This window comes from Conger conger, chromosome 1, assembly GCF_963514075.1.
Source record: "Conger conger chromosome 1, fConCon1.1, whole genome shotgun sequence".
In the NCBI taxonomy this organism is placed as follows: domain Eukaryota; kingdom Metazoa; phylum Chordata; class Actinopteri; order Anguilliformes; family Congridae; genus Conger; species Conger conger.
In genome coordinates, this window is record NC_083760.1 from 32,989,449 (window position 1) to 33,007,461 (window position 18,013).

The 18,013-nt window shown below is 41.5% G+C and overlaps 1 protein-coding gene across 1 annotated transcript in view; it reads right to left on the bottom strand.

Annotated features, from left to right (window-relative positions):
* Positions 1–18,013, bottom strand: part of myo6b (myosin VIb) — a 69,983-nt gene that overhangs the window by 33,601 nt on the left and 18,369 nt on the right. The window contains exons 2-11 of the mRNA XM_061239689.1: positions 17,602–17,755; positions 13,757–13,826; positions 13,237–13,310; positions 11,423–11,552; positions 10,826–10,931; positions 10,555–10,610; positions 9,686–9,783; positions 8,269–8,433; positions 4,754–4,834; positions 674–854 (exon numbers count right to left, since the gene is read on the bottom strand). Coding sequence (XP_061095673.1) covers positions 674–854; positions 4,754–4,834; positions 8,269–8,433; positions 9,686–9,783; positions 10,555–10,610; positions 10,826–10,931; positions 11,423–11,552; positions 13,237–13,310; positions 13,757–13,826; positions 17,602–17,718 — 1,078 coding nt within the window. The 5' untranslated portion in view covers positions 17,719–17,755. The remainder of the gene's footprint in view (positions 1–673; positions 855–4,753; positions 4,835–8,268; positions 8,434–9,685; positions 9,784–10,554; positions 10,611–10,825; positions 10,932–11,422; positions 11,553–13,236; positions 13,311–13,756; positions 13,827–17,601; positions 17,756–18,013) is intronic.

An 18,013-nucleotide genomic window follows, 5' to 3' on the forward strand; every position in this document is an offset into this window, starting at 1 on the left:
ACATCCGGCCCGTATTTGTTCTGAGCATGAAGCTTCAATCCATCAGGAATGAAAGGTGACATAAACAATTTCTGTTTTTCAGCTATAAAAAAATATTTTATAGACAGTGCCACTTCAAGACTTTGTTTGTTGTGTGTTTGGCAGAATGATTTTGTGTGAGTGTGTGTATGAGTGCGTTTATGTGTGTGTGTGTGTGTGTGTGTGTGTGTGTGTGTGTGTGTAAATACGTCTATGCATTTTGATTTTGGTATGTGGTGTAGTGACAGAATCCAAACGTTGTGTACTATTGTGTCTGGGAGACACATGTATGTATGTGTGTGGGTGGGTGGGTGAGCATAATTATTGATGTTTGAAAGTGCTTACACAAACATCTGTGTTTATGCCGGTATGAGTGTGCATGTGCTAGTACGTGTGCAAATGGATGCTCGTGTATGTGAGTGTGCATGCGCATATGTGTGTGTGTGTGTGTGTGTGTGTGTATGTTTGTCTTGGCTGACGAGCAGTAGGATGGTTGTACCTTATCTAGCCTGTTCTGTAGTTTGTTATCAGAGAAGTTCATATGCACTTCAAGTTGCTTGGGATAAAAACGTCTGCTAAATGAAATGTGATGTAATGTAATGTAATGTAATGTAATTTAATGTAATGTAATGTAATGTAATGTGGGAGGCTTTACCCGAGGAGCTCCCCGTCTCCTCGAAGTCGATGTTGCCGAGGTGCAGGACGCCGGCCACCACGCGGAACAGGTCCAGCTTCTCCGTGTCGTCCAGGCCGATCTTCTTCATCGCCCCGCACATCCGCACAAAGTCGCCTTGGTCATCCACCAGGGAGTCCTTAAGGGCTCCCGACTTCAGGTGCTACCAAACCCACAGGACAGTCAACACCCACTTTTCACTCGCACTTCCACCAATGATATGTCAGCGATATCGGAATACTCAATCCGAGTCCGTTTAGGCATGGTATGGAAAAGCGCAAGGTACTCTCGTTCCCTCAGTGAAGTCTGGAAGGTTGCAGCTTTTAGAAGTAGAAAACGAATAGCGACAGATTAACTAGCTAGCTGAACATACAGTAGCTACAGATGTGATGTTGGCTAAGCCAAACCTGTGGGCGGACCTGCTGTTTGCAGTCTTGGAGGAGCAGCAGCCTTGTCATCACTGAGGGAAGGAAAGTACCATGGGGTACCGAAATGCAGCTGAGAGTAGATTGGTAATGGATGTTTTGCGTGTGTGTCAAAGGTCACCAGCCTAGCTGGAGAATGCACACAGCGCTAGCTTCGTGCTTCAAACCCCATGCAAAGCGTTACGCCAAGACGCCACAAGGTGTCTTGCCTTTGTGCGCTGGAACATGGCAGCTAAGTTCAGCCAGGCAAATAGTTATTATAATTTTGTTAAAAAAGAGGTTGTATTTCAAACTAGCATCACACTGGTGACTGTTAAGAAGCAGAAGAGCAAATAGCACACTCCGCAGAATGTCACAGAACAGATACCCTGAAATTACTCATTGCTACTGATACAGTCGGTAGCAACTGGTATTCATTTCCCCCCACATTATTAAAATATCAATTATTAAAATATTAATTTTCCCCTCACAGGCCTCAAACACAACGTGGCCTCTACAACGATTCATAGCATCGACTGCATGTATTTCATGACGGTTGGGAATTATACTTTACGCACAACCCTGGATTGTATTTTGTAATAAATTTAAGATTTTGCCAAACCTGTTCAGGGCAATGTTTGATCTTCAGCACTGAGCATATTTCAGTCTTGCTTAGACTTGTGTTCGGAAAATATACTGTGACATTCTGTGCCCAAGCAAATAGCTTTGGGGAAAGAAAAATACACACAGCAGCCTCCCCATATATATCGCCATCACAACATCATGCACGTGAATTGAGGAAACGTCAACTCTGCCCCACAACAACCTCACAAGATGTAAACTCTGAGCGTCCTCAGCATTTACATTGACAGGAAAACAGCTTCAGAAACACACTTCCTGAAAGGTTATAAAACGTGATCACCTTCTCGTCCTGAAATATTACAGGGCAGTGGGCGGGCAAAGAAATGCAAAAGCATTGATTAATGAGAAGGAACGGGATAAACAAAACTACAGAACAGCAATGACAGATTCAGGTTACAGCTCTGGACACCCTGAAACATAATGAGCTTGACATTCTGGGCTCTGCGAATCCGCAGAAAGTGACAGGGGCACTTACAGTATACAGACAGAACAAATTCTTCACCAAGGGACACCAAGGGTGGTTCTATGAGACAGTAAAACCCGTAAGCGTATCTGGTTTGCCGGGACACATGAGCATTGTAAGGGCCATTTACCCGTGAGTCTTCCCTCTTGGGTCTTTCTGCGCACTCTGGATAAGAATGCCAAATGTCTATATTATAATGTAAATGTAATCTGAGTGCAATACATAGAAAACCCATATAAAATATCATAACATTCTCCTGCCTGCTCACTTGTACACTCAAATGTGTATTTAAACTGTATTGGAATTCAATCATTTTAATATTGTATTTAAAAAACAAGTTTTTGGAGCGTAGTGGTAAAGGTAAATGACTGGGACACCCAAGGTCGGTGGTTCTAATCCCGGTGTAGCCACAATAAGATCCGCACAGCCGTTGGGCCCTTGAGCAAGGCCCTTAACCCAGGGGGGGATTGTCTCCTGCTTAGTCTAATCAACTGTACGTCGCTCTGGATAAGAGCGTCTGCCAAATGCCAATAATATAATGTAATGAATATAGTTGAATATTTACTGCGTAATTAACTAGAAATGTCAAAATTGCATCATAAAATACTCTTGGGCGCTATTCCTGTGTGTGTTCCTTCCTCCAGAAGGGAGAGCAAGAAGCCAGGTACTAAGGCAATATAAGATATATTTGTATGATGTTTTGGCAAAAAATGAAGAAACCACTGACGGAAGGAACCTTTTTTTTTTTTGAATGAATGAATGAACGGACCAAAAAGATGTAGCTCACCAACAGAGACATCAAAAGTGCCATCGCTAGTTCCAACTTCCAAACTTCCGGCCATGTTTTTACCTAGTGCATGAGTGTGAGCAAGCTATTCTGTGAATTTCTACTTCAAGTGACAATGCAGGAGTGAAAAAAAAATTTAGAAGTAAGGGTTAGGTTTAGGGTTTGATGAAACGGGGATAAAATAGATTTTTAGCGAGCACATGATTACACATTTGAATGTAAATTTTCACAGTATTTTTCCCCCAATTTGAAATATATTGAAAATGAATTAAATATTCATTAGAAATGAATTAATCATGTAAACACAGAGATGAACCTCAGGCATTCTTTAAAAAACTGCACAAGCACAGGGGCCTCAAGTTTAGACACATAAGTGAGGAGAGTGTTAAAGCATAGAAATAGGGGGCGGGGGGCGGTCAATCAGTCCTTCGTACAAAATGGCAAAAAATACTTTTTTTGACTTAAAGGGAAAAAACAAACTAATTTCAAATGATAAAGAGCAGCAGATAAAAGCAGCAGTATTTCCTGAATATTTGAATATTGTAGGACAAAATCTGCTGATTCTTTCCCCCAGCAAGAAGCGGTTTGACAGATATGCATAGCTTTAGCAAAATTCATGTGTCAGTAAAAATTGTCAATTGCCTATTGATTTCAGGCCTATAACTGAAACTTATTTTCGGACAGGTTTGACAGTATTGCAATAATTCTTGAATACACATCTTCTTTTCCATTTCATGTCACATTTCATGAGAATTAATTTTGCCAAAGACAATAATGTGACTGGAAATGCAACAGGATGGAAATCGAAAAAGCTTTTTTTGTGTGTGCCCTCGATTCTCAGACCCCTTGAAGGCAATCATCAGACCCCATTGGGGTTCAGAATCCCTGTCATAGAACATCTGGAGTACCAACATCTGGAATTCTGCATGAAGAACAAAACTCCACCAGAAAGTAATTCAATTTACACATAGTTTAATTCATTGTAATGATGAAAGGTACAGCATGTCAGGTGTGATGCTGATTCAGTGTTCTCATAATGTTATCAAGGATCATCGAATTGGATTCCCTGGAATCCAAATCCAACCCTGGTTTTCTTTTCTCCTGGATAATTAGTGCAACGGGTTGTCCAGACTGTCTGCACATACTGCGTCAAAGAAAGTTTCCCTAATATCTGCAAGTGATGCACTCATGAAGGACAACTAGTAACAAAACGAATATAATGGGATAAGAGCTGATCATTGGAATAACTGGTAATAAGAACCCAAATTAAAGAAAAATGCTTCAAGGATATCCTCCACCCAGTTGCTGCCCAGTCCCCTCCAAGCCCTTCCAAGCTCCTCCTCGCCCCTCCCAGCCAGTGCTTGAAGAGGGCTACCCACGGGACTTCTACATTTTGCTATTTCGAGTACCAATATTTTATTTGAGTACAGGCCCTTATTTTAAGCTCCTGGTACTTCCCCCGTCCAAACACATTCTCTCCCCAGTAAAACACTGTTTCAGTCAGTGCTTGAAGTAAGCCGGAACATACCGGAAAGTTGTACTTCGACTTCTACGTTTTGCTCAAAGTACCGGCATTTACGTCTGTTTTTCCACTTCAAGCACTGTCATCCCCTCCCACCAGACTCCATTCAGACTCCAGGGAGCACAAAATATGAAACCTTCCTTACAGTACATCAGTCTCAGGATTACGAATGAGCTTCTGGCAATTGACCCAAGTTTGGCCATTCCGCTTGGTTAAGGCATGCGGACTGAAAATGGCGCCTTACCTCCGGACTCTTTCGATTCTGCATAATCTGCTTGTCTGTGTCCTTGTTTGCAAAGTATCGGGTGCAGCCTCGATTTAGATACTATGGAAAGAAAGAAAAAATGTAACGTAGAAGTGAATAAATACAGTGGAATTATTGGCACCCTAAATAAAAATGGAGAAAAAATAAACAAGAGGGATAATGATTTATATCTCATGTTCAAACACACAGGAAAATGATATACTTTTATTTCAATACATTTATTCTCATGTTTCAATGTTTTATATTCACTAATCTCATTTCCATCAACACAGAAATGTTTAAGTAACAACAACAACCATGTTCTGCAATGGCCATCTCAGACTCCAGACTTAAATCCCGTGAAAAACCTGTAGTCTGAACTCAAGAGGGGGGGTCAATCAATGCTTCTGAAAGGTTTTGCATGGCGGAATGGTAAAAAATCCCTCCAAACGTGTTCTCTAACTTTATAACAAATTATCAAAAAAGACTCATGGTTGTCATCTATGCCAGAGGTGCTTGCACAAAGAATTAAACCAATAATTGGGGTGCCAATAATTATGGAACCTGTCTTTTGGGGAAATGCATTTTTTATTTGAAAAATGTAAGACTTTGGTTGATTCCACTGAATCATTAATAAAGCGCACTACTTTACACATGTTGGAAAAGTTTATTTCAATAACTTTATTATTTTTCCATTCTGAGAACTTCCGTGATGTAATTTTAAAGCCCATTGCATATCACACATAAACGCACCAATTGAAACTGTGAAGATTCATGAAACAAATGAGAATGAAGAGCCGCAGGGTGTGCTGGCTTTAGTTTTTTTGCCTTAATATCAGCAACCAGACCCAAGAAACCAGGTGAGTTAACTGTGCATGAGTTAATTAGCTGCTTAATTCACCGATTAAGCACTGAGTAACGACAAAAGCCGGCAGACCCTGCGGCTCTCCAGGACGAGGACTGTGGAATAGTGCTCTATATTATTCAAAACTTAACATTGCTGTATCTCATAGGATAGACACGATGCACACAGCATCATTTTAAACGGTGAACTGCAGGGCAGGAAATTAGCACCCAGCTGACTTCATGTATTTTTTGAGCAGGCCAGGCTTTTCCCCAGAAATTGGCAGATGGTGTCGCACGGCAGCAATATCCCAGAGTTCAGAGGAAGTCGCTGAAAGCCGTTTTAAGTTGGCATACAGAGCGAAGGTTTTGATTTATGAGGCCCGGTGCAGCAGACATAAAGTTTATTCCTCGCCTCCCGCCCCTCCCTCCCAGAAGCCGGATGCAACCTCACAGGTGTCTCACTGCATTTCTAGAATATTCCCACTCCCCCCTCCCCAACAACAAGACAAATTATTTTCATTTTTTTCCCCCCACTTTCACTTATTTTGTGCGCCATCACATATAGTACTGTGTTTGGCAAAGCGATTGAAATTCGGAGCAATTATACCGTCTGCAGCGAATTCGAATTGACGGCGACAGAAATCCTCAGGTGTTGCCGTCGAGCATAACACCCAAAGAGCCGAGCGCTCGATGTTGACTGAATGCGTTTAGGAAGGTGTTGCTTCAACACGATTGTGGGAATGACAATCAACAAAACATAAAAGGGCAAAGGGGAAAGAGCAACAAAATGGATGCAAAAATGTCAGGATAGATCTTTCATTCCCATTCTCAAAAAATTCTAATAAAATAATTGCACATCCTGAGACAACATGGAAAATGAACCGGTCACCCCTGTGTCAATGTCAATGCAAAAGGAAATATATTCACAGTTTTGTTCCTATTCTAAACACCCTACAGAATTCATTAACAATTTCTTCCTGGGGGCAAAGTTCTTTTAAAAACAATGTGCAAACGGGCCACGCATTTTCCATTGAAGTTTAACAGCAGAAAGACTACGATGCATTGTATATCTGTGTGAACTAATTAGATGCCCTCTTAATAAGCACAGCAACCATCACTAATTCTATACTGCATAGTTACACTGCAGATACAGACCGAGACAGTCAACAATTCAGATGCATCTGAATAATATGCAGTGCAGTCCATGAGCATTTGGATGGTGGCACAAATTGAATTGTTTTGGCTCTGAACTCTGGCTCTGAAAATGTCAGACTGTCAGCTTTAATATGGCATTTATATCCATATTGGGCGATCTGCGTAGGAATTACAGTTATTTGTATATCTAGTACCCCCATTTTACTACACAGATCAAAATTTTTCAGAAAGTGAAAGTCCTCCCCTGTATCTTGAAAAAAGCTATTTCACAACAAAATGTAAATATAACTGAAACAATCATAAATTTTACACACCAGATTCCATCCATCCATCCATCCATTATCTGAACCCGCTTATCCTGATCAGGGTCGCAGGGGGGCTGGAGGCTATCCCAGCATACATTGGGCGAAAGGCAGGAATACACCCTGGACAGGTCGCCAGTCCATCGCAGGGCACACACACCATTCACTCACACACTCATGCCTACGGGCAATTTAGACTCTCCAATCGGCCTAACCTGCATGTCTTTGGACTGTGGGAGGAAACCGGAGTACCCGGAGGAAACCCACGCAGACACGGGGAGAACATGCAAACTCCACACAGAGAGGCCCCGGCCGACGGGGATTCGAACCCAGGACCTCCTTGCTGTGAGGCAGCAGTGCTACCCACTGCACCATCCGTGCCGCCCACACCAGATTTAATCGTGTAAAATAAAATGCAGATGCAATCATTTTCATGTGTATTCAAACTGTCTCCAGATATGGTTTTGTCCTGATAGGAGCGGCTAAATAGGCCATGGAAATGTCTGCCAAAGAGAGGGCCAGGTCCTATTGTTCAGGCCACAAGACCAACACAGAAAAACCTCTCAAATCATCCAATTAGGCAGCAAAATATGTTCCCCTTTATTGTAACTGTGCCTGCAGTTTTCTGGTCAGTCATCTCCACTGAACCTGGCAACAGTCCATACAGACCAAATCGCCACAGAGACAGCACTTGCCATATTTTCCTGGTATGGCTATGGATGTCATGTCGACTTATCAGCACCAAGTATTCTTATTTACTTAAATTACACATCAATATTTTTATTCAAATCAATTTTTCATCTTCTCTTCCTTCCTCTCTGGTAAAAAAACACCTTGACTGTAACTGTAGTATAGTTTTAACCAAACTCATCGCTTGTCGTGTTTGCTTGCCATGTATAATGCACTTTCATAAGTCACTTTGGAAATGATTCAATTGTAAACATAAAAAGAAATAATCAGAGAAATACTTGCATAGCTATACGACAGACCTGGTTCAAATACCTAATTGTTTTGGATTCTTTTCTACGCTTTACTGAGCTTGTATTGTGCCCTGCCTTCTGACCCTCTTGGTTGGCTCAATTTCACCAGGCAAGATCAATCGAGCGCAGAAAAGCATTTGAATCCAAAACAATTACACATTGCTGACACAGTTCTGCCATACAAACACAGCAACGTGCTGCTATTAATCCCAAAGTGAGAAACTGCACTTACCCGGAAGCTGTCTGGTGAGTCCAGGTGGAGTTTTTGCCGGATGTCCTCAGACGCCCCGGCGCACAGCCGATAGAAGATGTGGTAGTTCCTCTCCTCATTGCTCTGCGTGCAGATCCTGGACTTCTCCAGCAGGTAGTGGGACACGAACCCCCCCACCACTGCATTCTGCCATGCGGACAAAGACATGCGCAGTCAGCGTGCACTTAACCACAGCAACACCATTCGGCAAAGACCGCTGAACGATGGTAACATTTTCAGTTCGGAAGGATTCCACAGAGACATGACTGAAATATATCACAGGTACTCAACAGCAGGGACACCAAAAACATGTCATCTCAATGATCCCTAAAATGGCCGCCACGTAGTTCAGGAATACATCCAAAAATAAATTAAACTCCAAAACCTATTCAATTCCATGTAAATGACAATGATCATAAGAACATTATTGCACCATGTTCTGAAGAGCAAGTTAGCTCACCATGTTCCAAACAGTGAAACTTTCATAACAATGCACAAAATGCAATCCATTTCAGCATAGGGGGACATGGTAAGTGCTCCACTGTGACATTGTGGTGGGGAAGCTGTTGCTAACGAGAGACTATGAACCGGGAATGCTTATACAGCGGTGTTTGGACCACAGTGAGCTAACACGTTCTTCCAAACACTTGTTATTATTTGTAATTTTCTCTATAATTCTCCAATTCGCATCAATCAAAGTGTTTTAGTGTCTGGGATAGTCAATAAGCAACCATAATCATAAACCACATTCCTCAGGAGAAAAAATACCAACGAATGGACGTGTTCTGTTCGGAACATGGTGAGTTTGCATTACATTTTATGCATCATACATTTTATTTTGTGTGTGATTCACGAGAGCTGCTTTATGGGAGAACTTATTCAAGTTTAGCTGTGATCCATACAGAAGGAATAAATAATATTGGTGTAATCAATAGGACACATGGAAAAGAGCAGAGGGGGAAAAAGTCCTCCCCAGTATTTTGTTCCAAACACCTGAATTTGCTAACTAGCACAATTCTTCAGCCAGGAGGTGGAACTAATGAGTAAAATCAACTGGCTGAGTTCATGAGTGCAAGAAAGACATAGCAGTACCATTACTTTATTCAGGGTGACTTACTGTACAGAACACTGCTTAAAGTGAACACATTATTCATTCACACAGCAGAAGACTTGCTGATGTGTTACAGGTTAAGTGCCTCATCTGAAGGTTGACCTATGTGGATTTAAGCACTCAATCTTCCAGTTTTAAAAGCCTGTCTCTTTAATCACTGCAGCATACTGCTTCCGACTACACCCCTGAATACAAACCGCTCCTATCTAAATACATACCACAGAGCCATGTTCTTTTTAATCACAGTGTGGAAATAAGTAATATTGTGTAATATTGCTGGGAGGCTACCTTTTCATTGAAGTGGATTTCCACAAACTTCCCGAAACGGCTGCTGTTGTTATTCCTGACGGTTTTTGCGTTTCCGAAGGCCTCCAGCAAGGGATTGGCTGCAAGTCAAAGGAGAAAACAGCAGCAGTTACAAAATCTACCACTTACTCATCCACTGTACTGATGCACTATATTTAAAACCTGTTATGTATGAACTACATGTACCACCTGTAGCAAAGACTGCTTATTAACACATCGAGACCGTAGAATTCTAACAGGCGTTTTTGAAAATTAAACATCATAAATATGTTCTTATAGTTTGTTTCAGATTTTTCCCCACTTTCTAGCCAATTGTACCTTATCTTTTTCCAATCACCCATGTTGTTGTGGATACAGCACAACAACCCCGTGGCCCAGCGGCCCAGGAGGATCAGGATATTAGAGAGCGATACGCCTTCTACAAGTCTCAAGTTCCCATGACCATGACTCCGAGGTGAGTGCACTCTGGGCTCTACTGCATACGATGATCCGACAGCCCCTGCCCAGTCCCTCCTTCCACCCTCGGAGCGGTGAGCCAATTGTGCCGCACCATGTGTGCCGACCAACCACGGCTATGGCAGGACCGGGGATCGAACCAGGGATCGAACCCCGGTCCTCGGTGTGCAACTGCAAAGAACTGATTCCGTTACTTTAGCTGAGTGCCACCATGGCACCTGTTGTTTATAGTTTAAACAACAACAATAAATGTATTATAGAAGCTTAATATCTCAAAAACCACTCAGAACATAGGTAGAACCTTATAATTCCAAGTTCACAACATACATTTATAGAGTGCCAGATTAGGTTTTGTACTGTACTTGTCCTAGTCTGCACATACAAACATTTCTCACCTTCTACTATTCTTTCATCAATATCTTGACCGGTTCCGTAGGATGTTGTCAAATACCTGTAAAACAAACAACAGCAATAGATAAATTCTCATTCACAAGTGTAATAAATAGAACCTCAAAATGTCTCACATAAAAAATCCTATTAAATCATGTAACTCACAACCAAGAGGGCCCTTTAAGCAACACAAGTCAATTCATTTGGCCCCAGAGCACACATTGTAAAGAAATTCGGAGCAGCTGGTGTTTTCCAGGAAAAAAAACTCCTTCAAACCTGAGAACGAATTTTGTGTTTTCTGTCTTTCCTGCTCCAGATTCTCCTGACACAATGATGGACTGGCTCATCTTCAGCACCTTCATGTCCCGGTATGCCTTGTCCGCTGTTAACGCAAAGCCAGAAAAAGCTAACTAAGACACCTCTGACCTTTAAAGATAAGGGCTCTCAAATCACAGGGTTTGGATCCACTGGTGGGTCCACAGGTCTGATATTTGATTATTTGTAGTTACTAAGATCCAGTATTACAATAATAAACCCTTGCTTTAACATATACGAGTACATGTATGTACATGCCCATGTAAATAACAAATTAAATATTTTCTGTAAAGAGATAATGTATGTCTCCTGTCCTGCAGACAGGACAAACTAATATCCGCAAATAATATTTCAGCAATTTTGCAGACTTCAGTCTGTCCCTCATGCATATAAATGCTACATAACAAAACGTAATTCTCCATTATTATGTCCTAATCAGATTTAACCCACAAAGCATAGGGTTCTCAGAGGATAACAAAAATATGCTAAATTAAGTTTGCTGTTTGGTTGTACAGTAATATTATGCCATTTCCCAAGCAAAATGTTGCACCTGCTCACCGATTGCATAAACATGAGGGGGCAGGGTGCCAAGGGATCGCCCGTGGTAGCTCTTGATGGTGTCAGGAGTGTAGAGTTTGGGGATGTCATAGTATGGATTCACAGCAATCAAGATGTTGGCTACAAAGGTCTATATGGTAACGAACATAAGAAATGATAGCAGTACATTTAACAACAGATAAACTAACACATTTGATGATCTGTTAAAATCCCAGGAGATTTTCTGAGATACTCAAACAACCAACATCAGTCACTTAGATTTCATATTTCTTCCCCATTCTGACATTTGGTCTATAAAACAGCTGAACCTCTTGAGCACGTCTGCGTGCTTTTAAGCATTTACTTGCTGCCACATGATTGGCTGATTAAATATTTGCACAGGTCTACTTAATAAAGTGATCACTAGTCTCTTTGTTGGTGGTATATGCACACACATCAGAGAAACAATGGGGAAGTCCCTTTGTAAATATACACACACACTTCAGAGAGAGACAAGGAAAAGTCACTTTGTTGATGGTATATATACACATACACTTCAGAGAGAGAACGAAACATGGATATGGTATATATAGGCTACACACACACATCAAGGAGACTGTTGAAGTCTCTCTGCGGGTGGAATATATACACACACCTCCCTTCGTAAAGGGTATACACACTAGGTAAATAATGGGCTATGCTGAATATACACAACTGGATAAACATTGATCAATTACCATTTTCCTTAAAGGTCACAGCTTCCTTCCTTACAGGTAACATGATTAATGATGTTAGTAATGTCACAAAGACATCTCTCATTTGTTTCAGTTAGACACTTTCAAGGGCTTAATTACGCTGTGGGAAAACAGACGGTTTGCACACTGCCACATTAATTAAGTGGTCAGCAAACAGGCTGTGAGCCAGCAGAATTTCTCTAGACACTGGAGCATCAATTAATGTTTGACATTCTGATTTGCTTAGAGAATTCATTTGAAATTCTAAGCTTGACACTTGAAATTTTGGTATTTTTGTCATATTGTCACTGAAGTGGTACACCTGCATCTAAAATGAAAACTTTAATGGGAACTTTAAATTATTATGAAATAAATCAAATACAATGAAATTATTATTATTATTATTGTTGTTATTATTATTAGTTGCAAAATGCGTAATGAAATTAATTGCTCAACTGCTGGGTACTTCAATCCTGAAATAGCTGTAGTACCTCATTCTGGCCATTGGGTGTCGCCTAAAGCATAACCTGAAGTGCTTGTGAGCAACTTCCCCATCCCTTTCCCTGCCACCTGTTGGGTATGGGCATGGGAACGGATCACCGTGTCACACCAGAAGGCCTGATTGGCTTCCCATGGCAACTTGATAGCAGGTCACCTGAGATGAGGAGGGGGGGTTCTAAACTGAAACTCTGACGAAAGCCTTGGCCGCGCCTATTCAGGGGTGACCACAGACCGTAGGCAGGAGAAGAGGCGCTTCGGAAGACAATGGCAGGACTGTTCCTCCCTGACACGGATAATAATTATATCCCCGAGAAAAGAAGGACAAACTGTTCAGGACCAAAACAATGAGTGAATTAATCGGTTCAAGTCCTACACAACCTACCTTTACCTCCTGTTGTGCCTACATGCAGAGCAGTTACAGTACATTTCTAGAAAAGAGTGCTTTTGCCCCTCCTGGATTTGCAACCATGATCTTCTGAAGAACACCACAGTAGTAAAATATGGCCATAAAGGTTCTTGCACAAGGGACAAATGAACAAACAAACAATGTCATAACAGGCCTATTTAAGCCAGCACGATAAGGGGAAAACCATAACTTACGTAGATTTTATCTTTACTGTACCGCACACGAACATTGTTCAGGAGTGTGGCTTCATTCAAGTACATAAGGGAACCTGTGAAGGACAAAAAAATTAATTCCTTCATTTGAAAAAGAAATGCTACTGATTCACAACAATCCTTATGAAAGACCACCTGAATGGTTATGGCACAACTTTTTACCATATAAAGGAGCTTTGCCTTAAAATATTAATTCTGCACATACATAAATCATACTCCAAGAGGGATTTGTTTTTCAGCAGCATATCGACGCTGTATGCAAGATGTCCAAGTATTCTCATCTCACAGAGTTTCACTCGGTGTCTTTAGAGAACGACACGTCTGTTGCACTAGCACTTGTTTATTTACAGCCATCAGCATTAGATACAACATCTAATTTACCATGTAGAGCATTATCAGTATACTATACAGGATGTACCCATAATTCAGAGTAAGAGGCACTGATTAATCCTCTTCCCACTATGTAGCTGAACTTCCTGGATGCAAAACCTCAGGAACTTACAGTTGTCTTCCACATGTTTGTTTACATCATCCTCAGCTGGAAACACTTGGTTCATTGGAGCCAGGAAGGTCTGAAATGGCAAAAATAAAACACATAAAGGCAATGAGTGAATCTTGATTTCCCTAATCTTTAAGCAAAAATATGTATATCCCAAGGCCTGGCAATTCATTTTTATCACCTGTAAGGCTCTGGTCTCTTAATCTCAAGAACTGTATACTGTATACTACTGTATGCTGAAACCACATGGCAAGGGACATTCAATCAAAAAAATATATTTTTTCAATAATATTTTACCTGCAACATGTGCATTTTGTCATCCAAGTCACTTGTAATATGTCCCAAATGTTTTTCTGTCAGGTCTCTGGAAGTTATAGATAAATGGGGCCACTATGCTGTAGGCAGCAGACGGCAACGTTCAGACAAGACGTTAAACCAAGGTCCTGATTCACCGTGGTCATTGAATATCCTATGACACCCGTCGCAAAGAGAAGGGGTTTTCCCAGTGTCCTGGCAAGATTCTCAAAATGGTTGCCTAATCATCTCCCAGGTTAAATTGCTAAATGGCTAAAAATGGTTCTCTCCCTCTCCACCGCATTCTGGCACAAAATGGCTGCCGAGCACCACGGGTCCTCTTGATTCCAGTCTGATAACAGAGTCTGTTAACGGCATATGTCAACATGACGTGCTGCAGTACAGAGCCTGGCAGAGCATCACCAGAGAAGATACCCAGCACCTGGTGATGTCTATGGGTCACAGGCTTCAAGGTGTCATCACAAGCAAAGGATATGCAACAGTGCTGCTACTACTACTACTACTACTACTTTAATTTATGGTACATAACGTTAATATGTTCCAAACATTATGGTGCCCTGAAATGTGGGCGGTATGTATTTCTATACTTAAATAAAAGCTGAGAATGTGCAATTTAACCACACAGTACAGAATCAAATCATGTCTTTGTCCCAAAAACTATGTAGCTTAACTGTATATTAATGTAGTATACTGTATATAAAAGCACATCAAGGCCCGTAAGAGGGAAACACAAAGTAACAAAGTAAAATTGACTTGGTGGAAAGAGGCAGGTACATGATACCAGGAGACAGACATGTCATCCCAATGAATAATTTGTCAGAAACCAGATCCACGGCCCCATGCTCTGAGGTAGCTGGGGAGGAGGGGGTTATTTGTGCCCTGGGCAGAGCAGGGCTGTAGGCCCAGACCACAACACCGTGTTCCCTTCCTGCATTATTTATTATCGTTTAATTCACCTTCTCTGCATCATCGGTAATGAGTTCCCCCGAGTTTGAAAGTGTCACGGGCGAAAACCCTGCCTCGAACTCGTTGGCCTTCACGGTTTAAGGATCGCCCAGCACAGCGTGTCCCTGCGAATGGGACGAGCTTCACGATTGGCTAAGCCAAACGTAATTCTACGAGAACAGCATGCCGGCTTATAAGAGATAGGGGATACTGCGCACTAACACGGCGGTTGCTGTTTGTAAAAAGACATAGAGCGTGACTACTAGGACCTGAAGTACAGTATGACGGATGAGGCAAAAAAGCATCCATATTTTAAACTGAAAATAACTTCAGCAGGTATAGCTGTACTTCAAAGTACTGACAAATAATTCAATTAGTCCCAATTCATTGATAAATAAGGTAGTTTAACTGTTAAAAAGGTTGGCCTACAATGGTGTTACAATGGTGTTCATGAAGTATAGTGAAAGGAAGCAGACAAAAGAAAGTGTGTCTATACTCGATGATGACCGTTGGAGGTTCAAAACAGTGGGCCTCATTTCTCAATATTTTCGGAAATCCATGTGCAAATTTGTGTGTGATCGGAACCAAACAAAAAAATTCCGCTGGATTTATCAAACACACGTAGACAACGCTTTTTTTCATATCCATGTGTATGTTGATAAATACCAAGCTTGGAATTCCAGCTATTTAAAGAGATAGCTGAAAAAAGACCAAAGAAAAAAAGCTTCTCTGAAATATCATATCAGAATGACTGAAATCACCACCTTCCGACTGGGGAAAAAAGTTTGTGTCAACCTCTGACATTAACCCTATCCACTTTGCCCGCTTGAGGACACTTGAGGACATCTGGGTGCAGTTTTGGGCAGTTTGTAATTTGTTTGTATTTTAGTGTATCTTTTGTGTACACTGTACGTGCATGCTCTGACCTAAATCTCAAATTTCGGAATGGTACAAGCCACTTCTTTAAGTCTTTAACCATGTGTGTGCACTAAATAGTATTTGAGATATTGATACTTTTATAGGACTAGTACACAATAGGTGGAAAGGGTTAAAAAAATAAAACTTTATAAAACAAATAAAGTGCATCAGCTACATGCCATGCCACTTCTATGCTATGATGTTTGCAAGTGTAAACTTGAACTTGAACTCGCTGTTATTGTTTTTTGTTTACTCTGTTCAAAAATTTAGGAATCGAGGAAAAGCTGATTGTCCTGGTGGAGAAACATAAAGAGATATTCCAAACTAACACCTAAACATAGCTAGTTGCTAATTAGCCTACCTTTGTTTATATAGGCTACATAAACTATGTATGCGCTGCATAGGACTTACAGTGTAAAACGTGGTCTTGTACACCCTATTTTTAGCAAACTTTGTTTACATGTCTTATGGAATTTATATTCAACTCCTCTTAAGCATTAATTAATCAGGATTACCAGAATGAAACATCACCCATTTTAATGTTGAATCCTATTGTGTAGTAGTTGCAATAGTGTCCCTTGCTGCAATCAAATATCCCTCTTTGAGACAATAAACTGATTGATTAATAGATTGATAGATATTCTAGTTTTGTGTGTGAATATCAATGGCCATGCTTTTGGTGTTAACATAAATACGTATGCAGTTCATGGACTTGTTTGATCTGTGAGTGTCTCTGTGTGTACTTGTCACATATAGTGTAAACAACAGTAAATTGTACAGGAATTGCGCATGTAAAAGCACTTGGCATAGTCTTTGCTATTTGCTGCATGAAGCACTGTCATTTGCTAAATGAAAGACTGGGCGGGAGATTTATGCTTAGATATCCACTTATCCAGGGTTAGAAACTGTGGTGTTACAGTTGAGTCTTCATTTAGCCTGTGCATTTGTGGCTTTAAAAATGTTATTAAACGGGGAATTCACATATCAAAGAAGGTTTCGGTAGTGTGAGAGAAACAGTGTACCCCCTGGAGGCGGACACTAACTGTCCAATCTGAAGTTGTGTGTTTAGCATGGGCACCAATGCACAGCCCAGACCTGGGCCAATTACATAATTGCTTTGGATTCAAATGCTTTCCTGTGCTCGATTGGTCTTCCTTGGTGCTAATGAGCCAACCAAGAGGACCAGAAGGCGAGGTTAGGACTTTGAGAGAATTTCATATGTTCCACCACCACAAGCTCAGTGAAGGGTAGGAAAGTATTTGAATGCAAAACAATTATTAAATTGACCCATGTCTGGCACAGCAGTGGTAATGTCTCCCAGGACAAGGCCGTCGACTAAGAAAAGAACCATAATGCAAATTAGCCAGCGTTTAGCCGAAGTTACCACGGTCGCGGTGTGCTGCACTGGGGAACCGAGTGTCACAGGTGGGAACTTCCCGCTAACGATCTGTCCAATTGTCTGTTACTGCAGAGCACACCTGCGACTAATAAAGGCAAACACTGAAGGCTGTTTGCATCACTGTTTTCGAAGGAATCCTGGTGTACAGGGGGCTATGAAGTATCCACTGGAACTCGCGGCAAAAAGAACAAGGGTGGTTAGCTGGCGTCCTGCTCAAACTCCCAAAATGTCCGGCCTGTTGTTATGGCAGTTATTCGCGCAGCATGCTAACCTTGCCCTTCTGGGTCAGGGGCTCGATGGTTAAGGAGTCCACCCCTATGTCCACGATCATCCCCAGCTGGAACCCGTCGGTCGGGTGGGGGGCCCACACTGGCTTCCCATCCTCCATTGCACACCACGGTTACACCACTGCTTTACTACGGGTCCTGCAGAAAGAGAGAAAGGGGGGAGGAGTCAGTGTGACGTCATGTGACCTTTAAAGCCCAGCCCTCCACACACTGCCACGGTTACTGTCCAACCTCAAGCCAGTGCAAATCAAAATGGTGGATGACATTAAAATCTCAGAGACTTACAGACTTATTTTTGCAAATTTACAGACAAACAACAGGTCATCCAAGCACGGTATGAGCCAGGAAGAGAAGCACATGAATAACTATGTGCACATCCTGAAACAAGGTACTGGG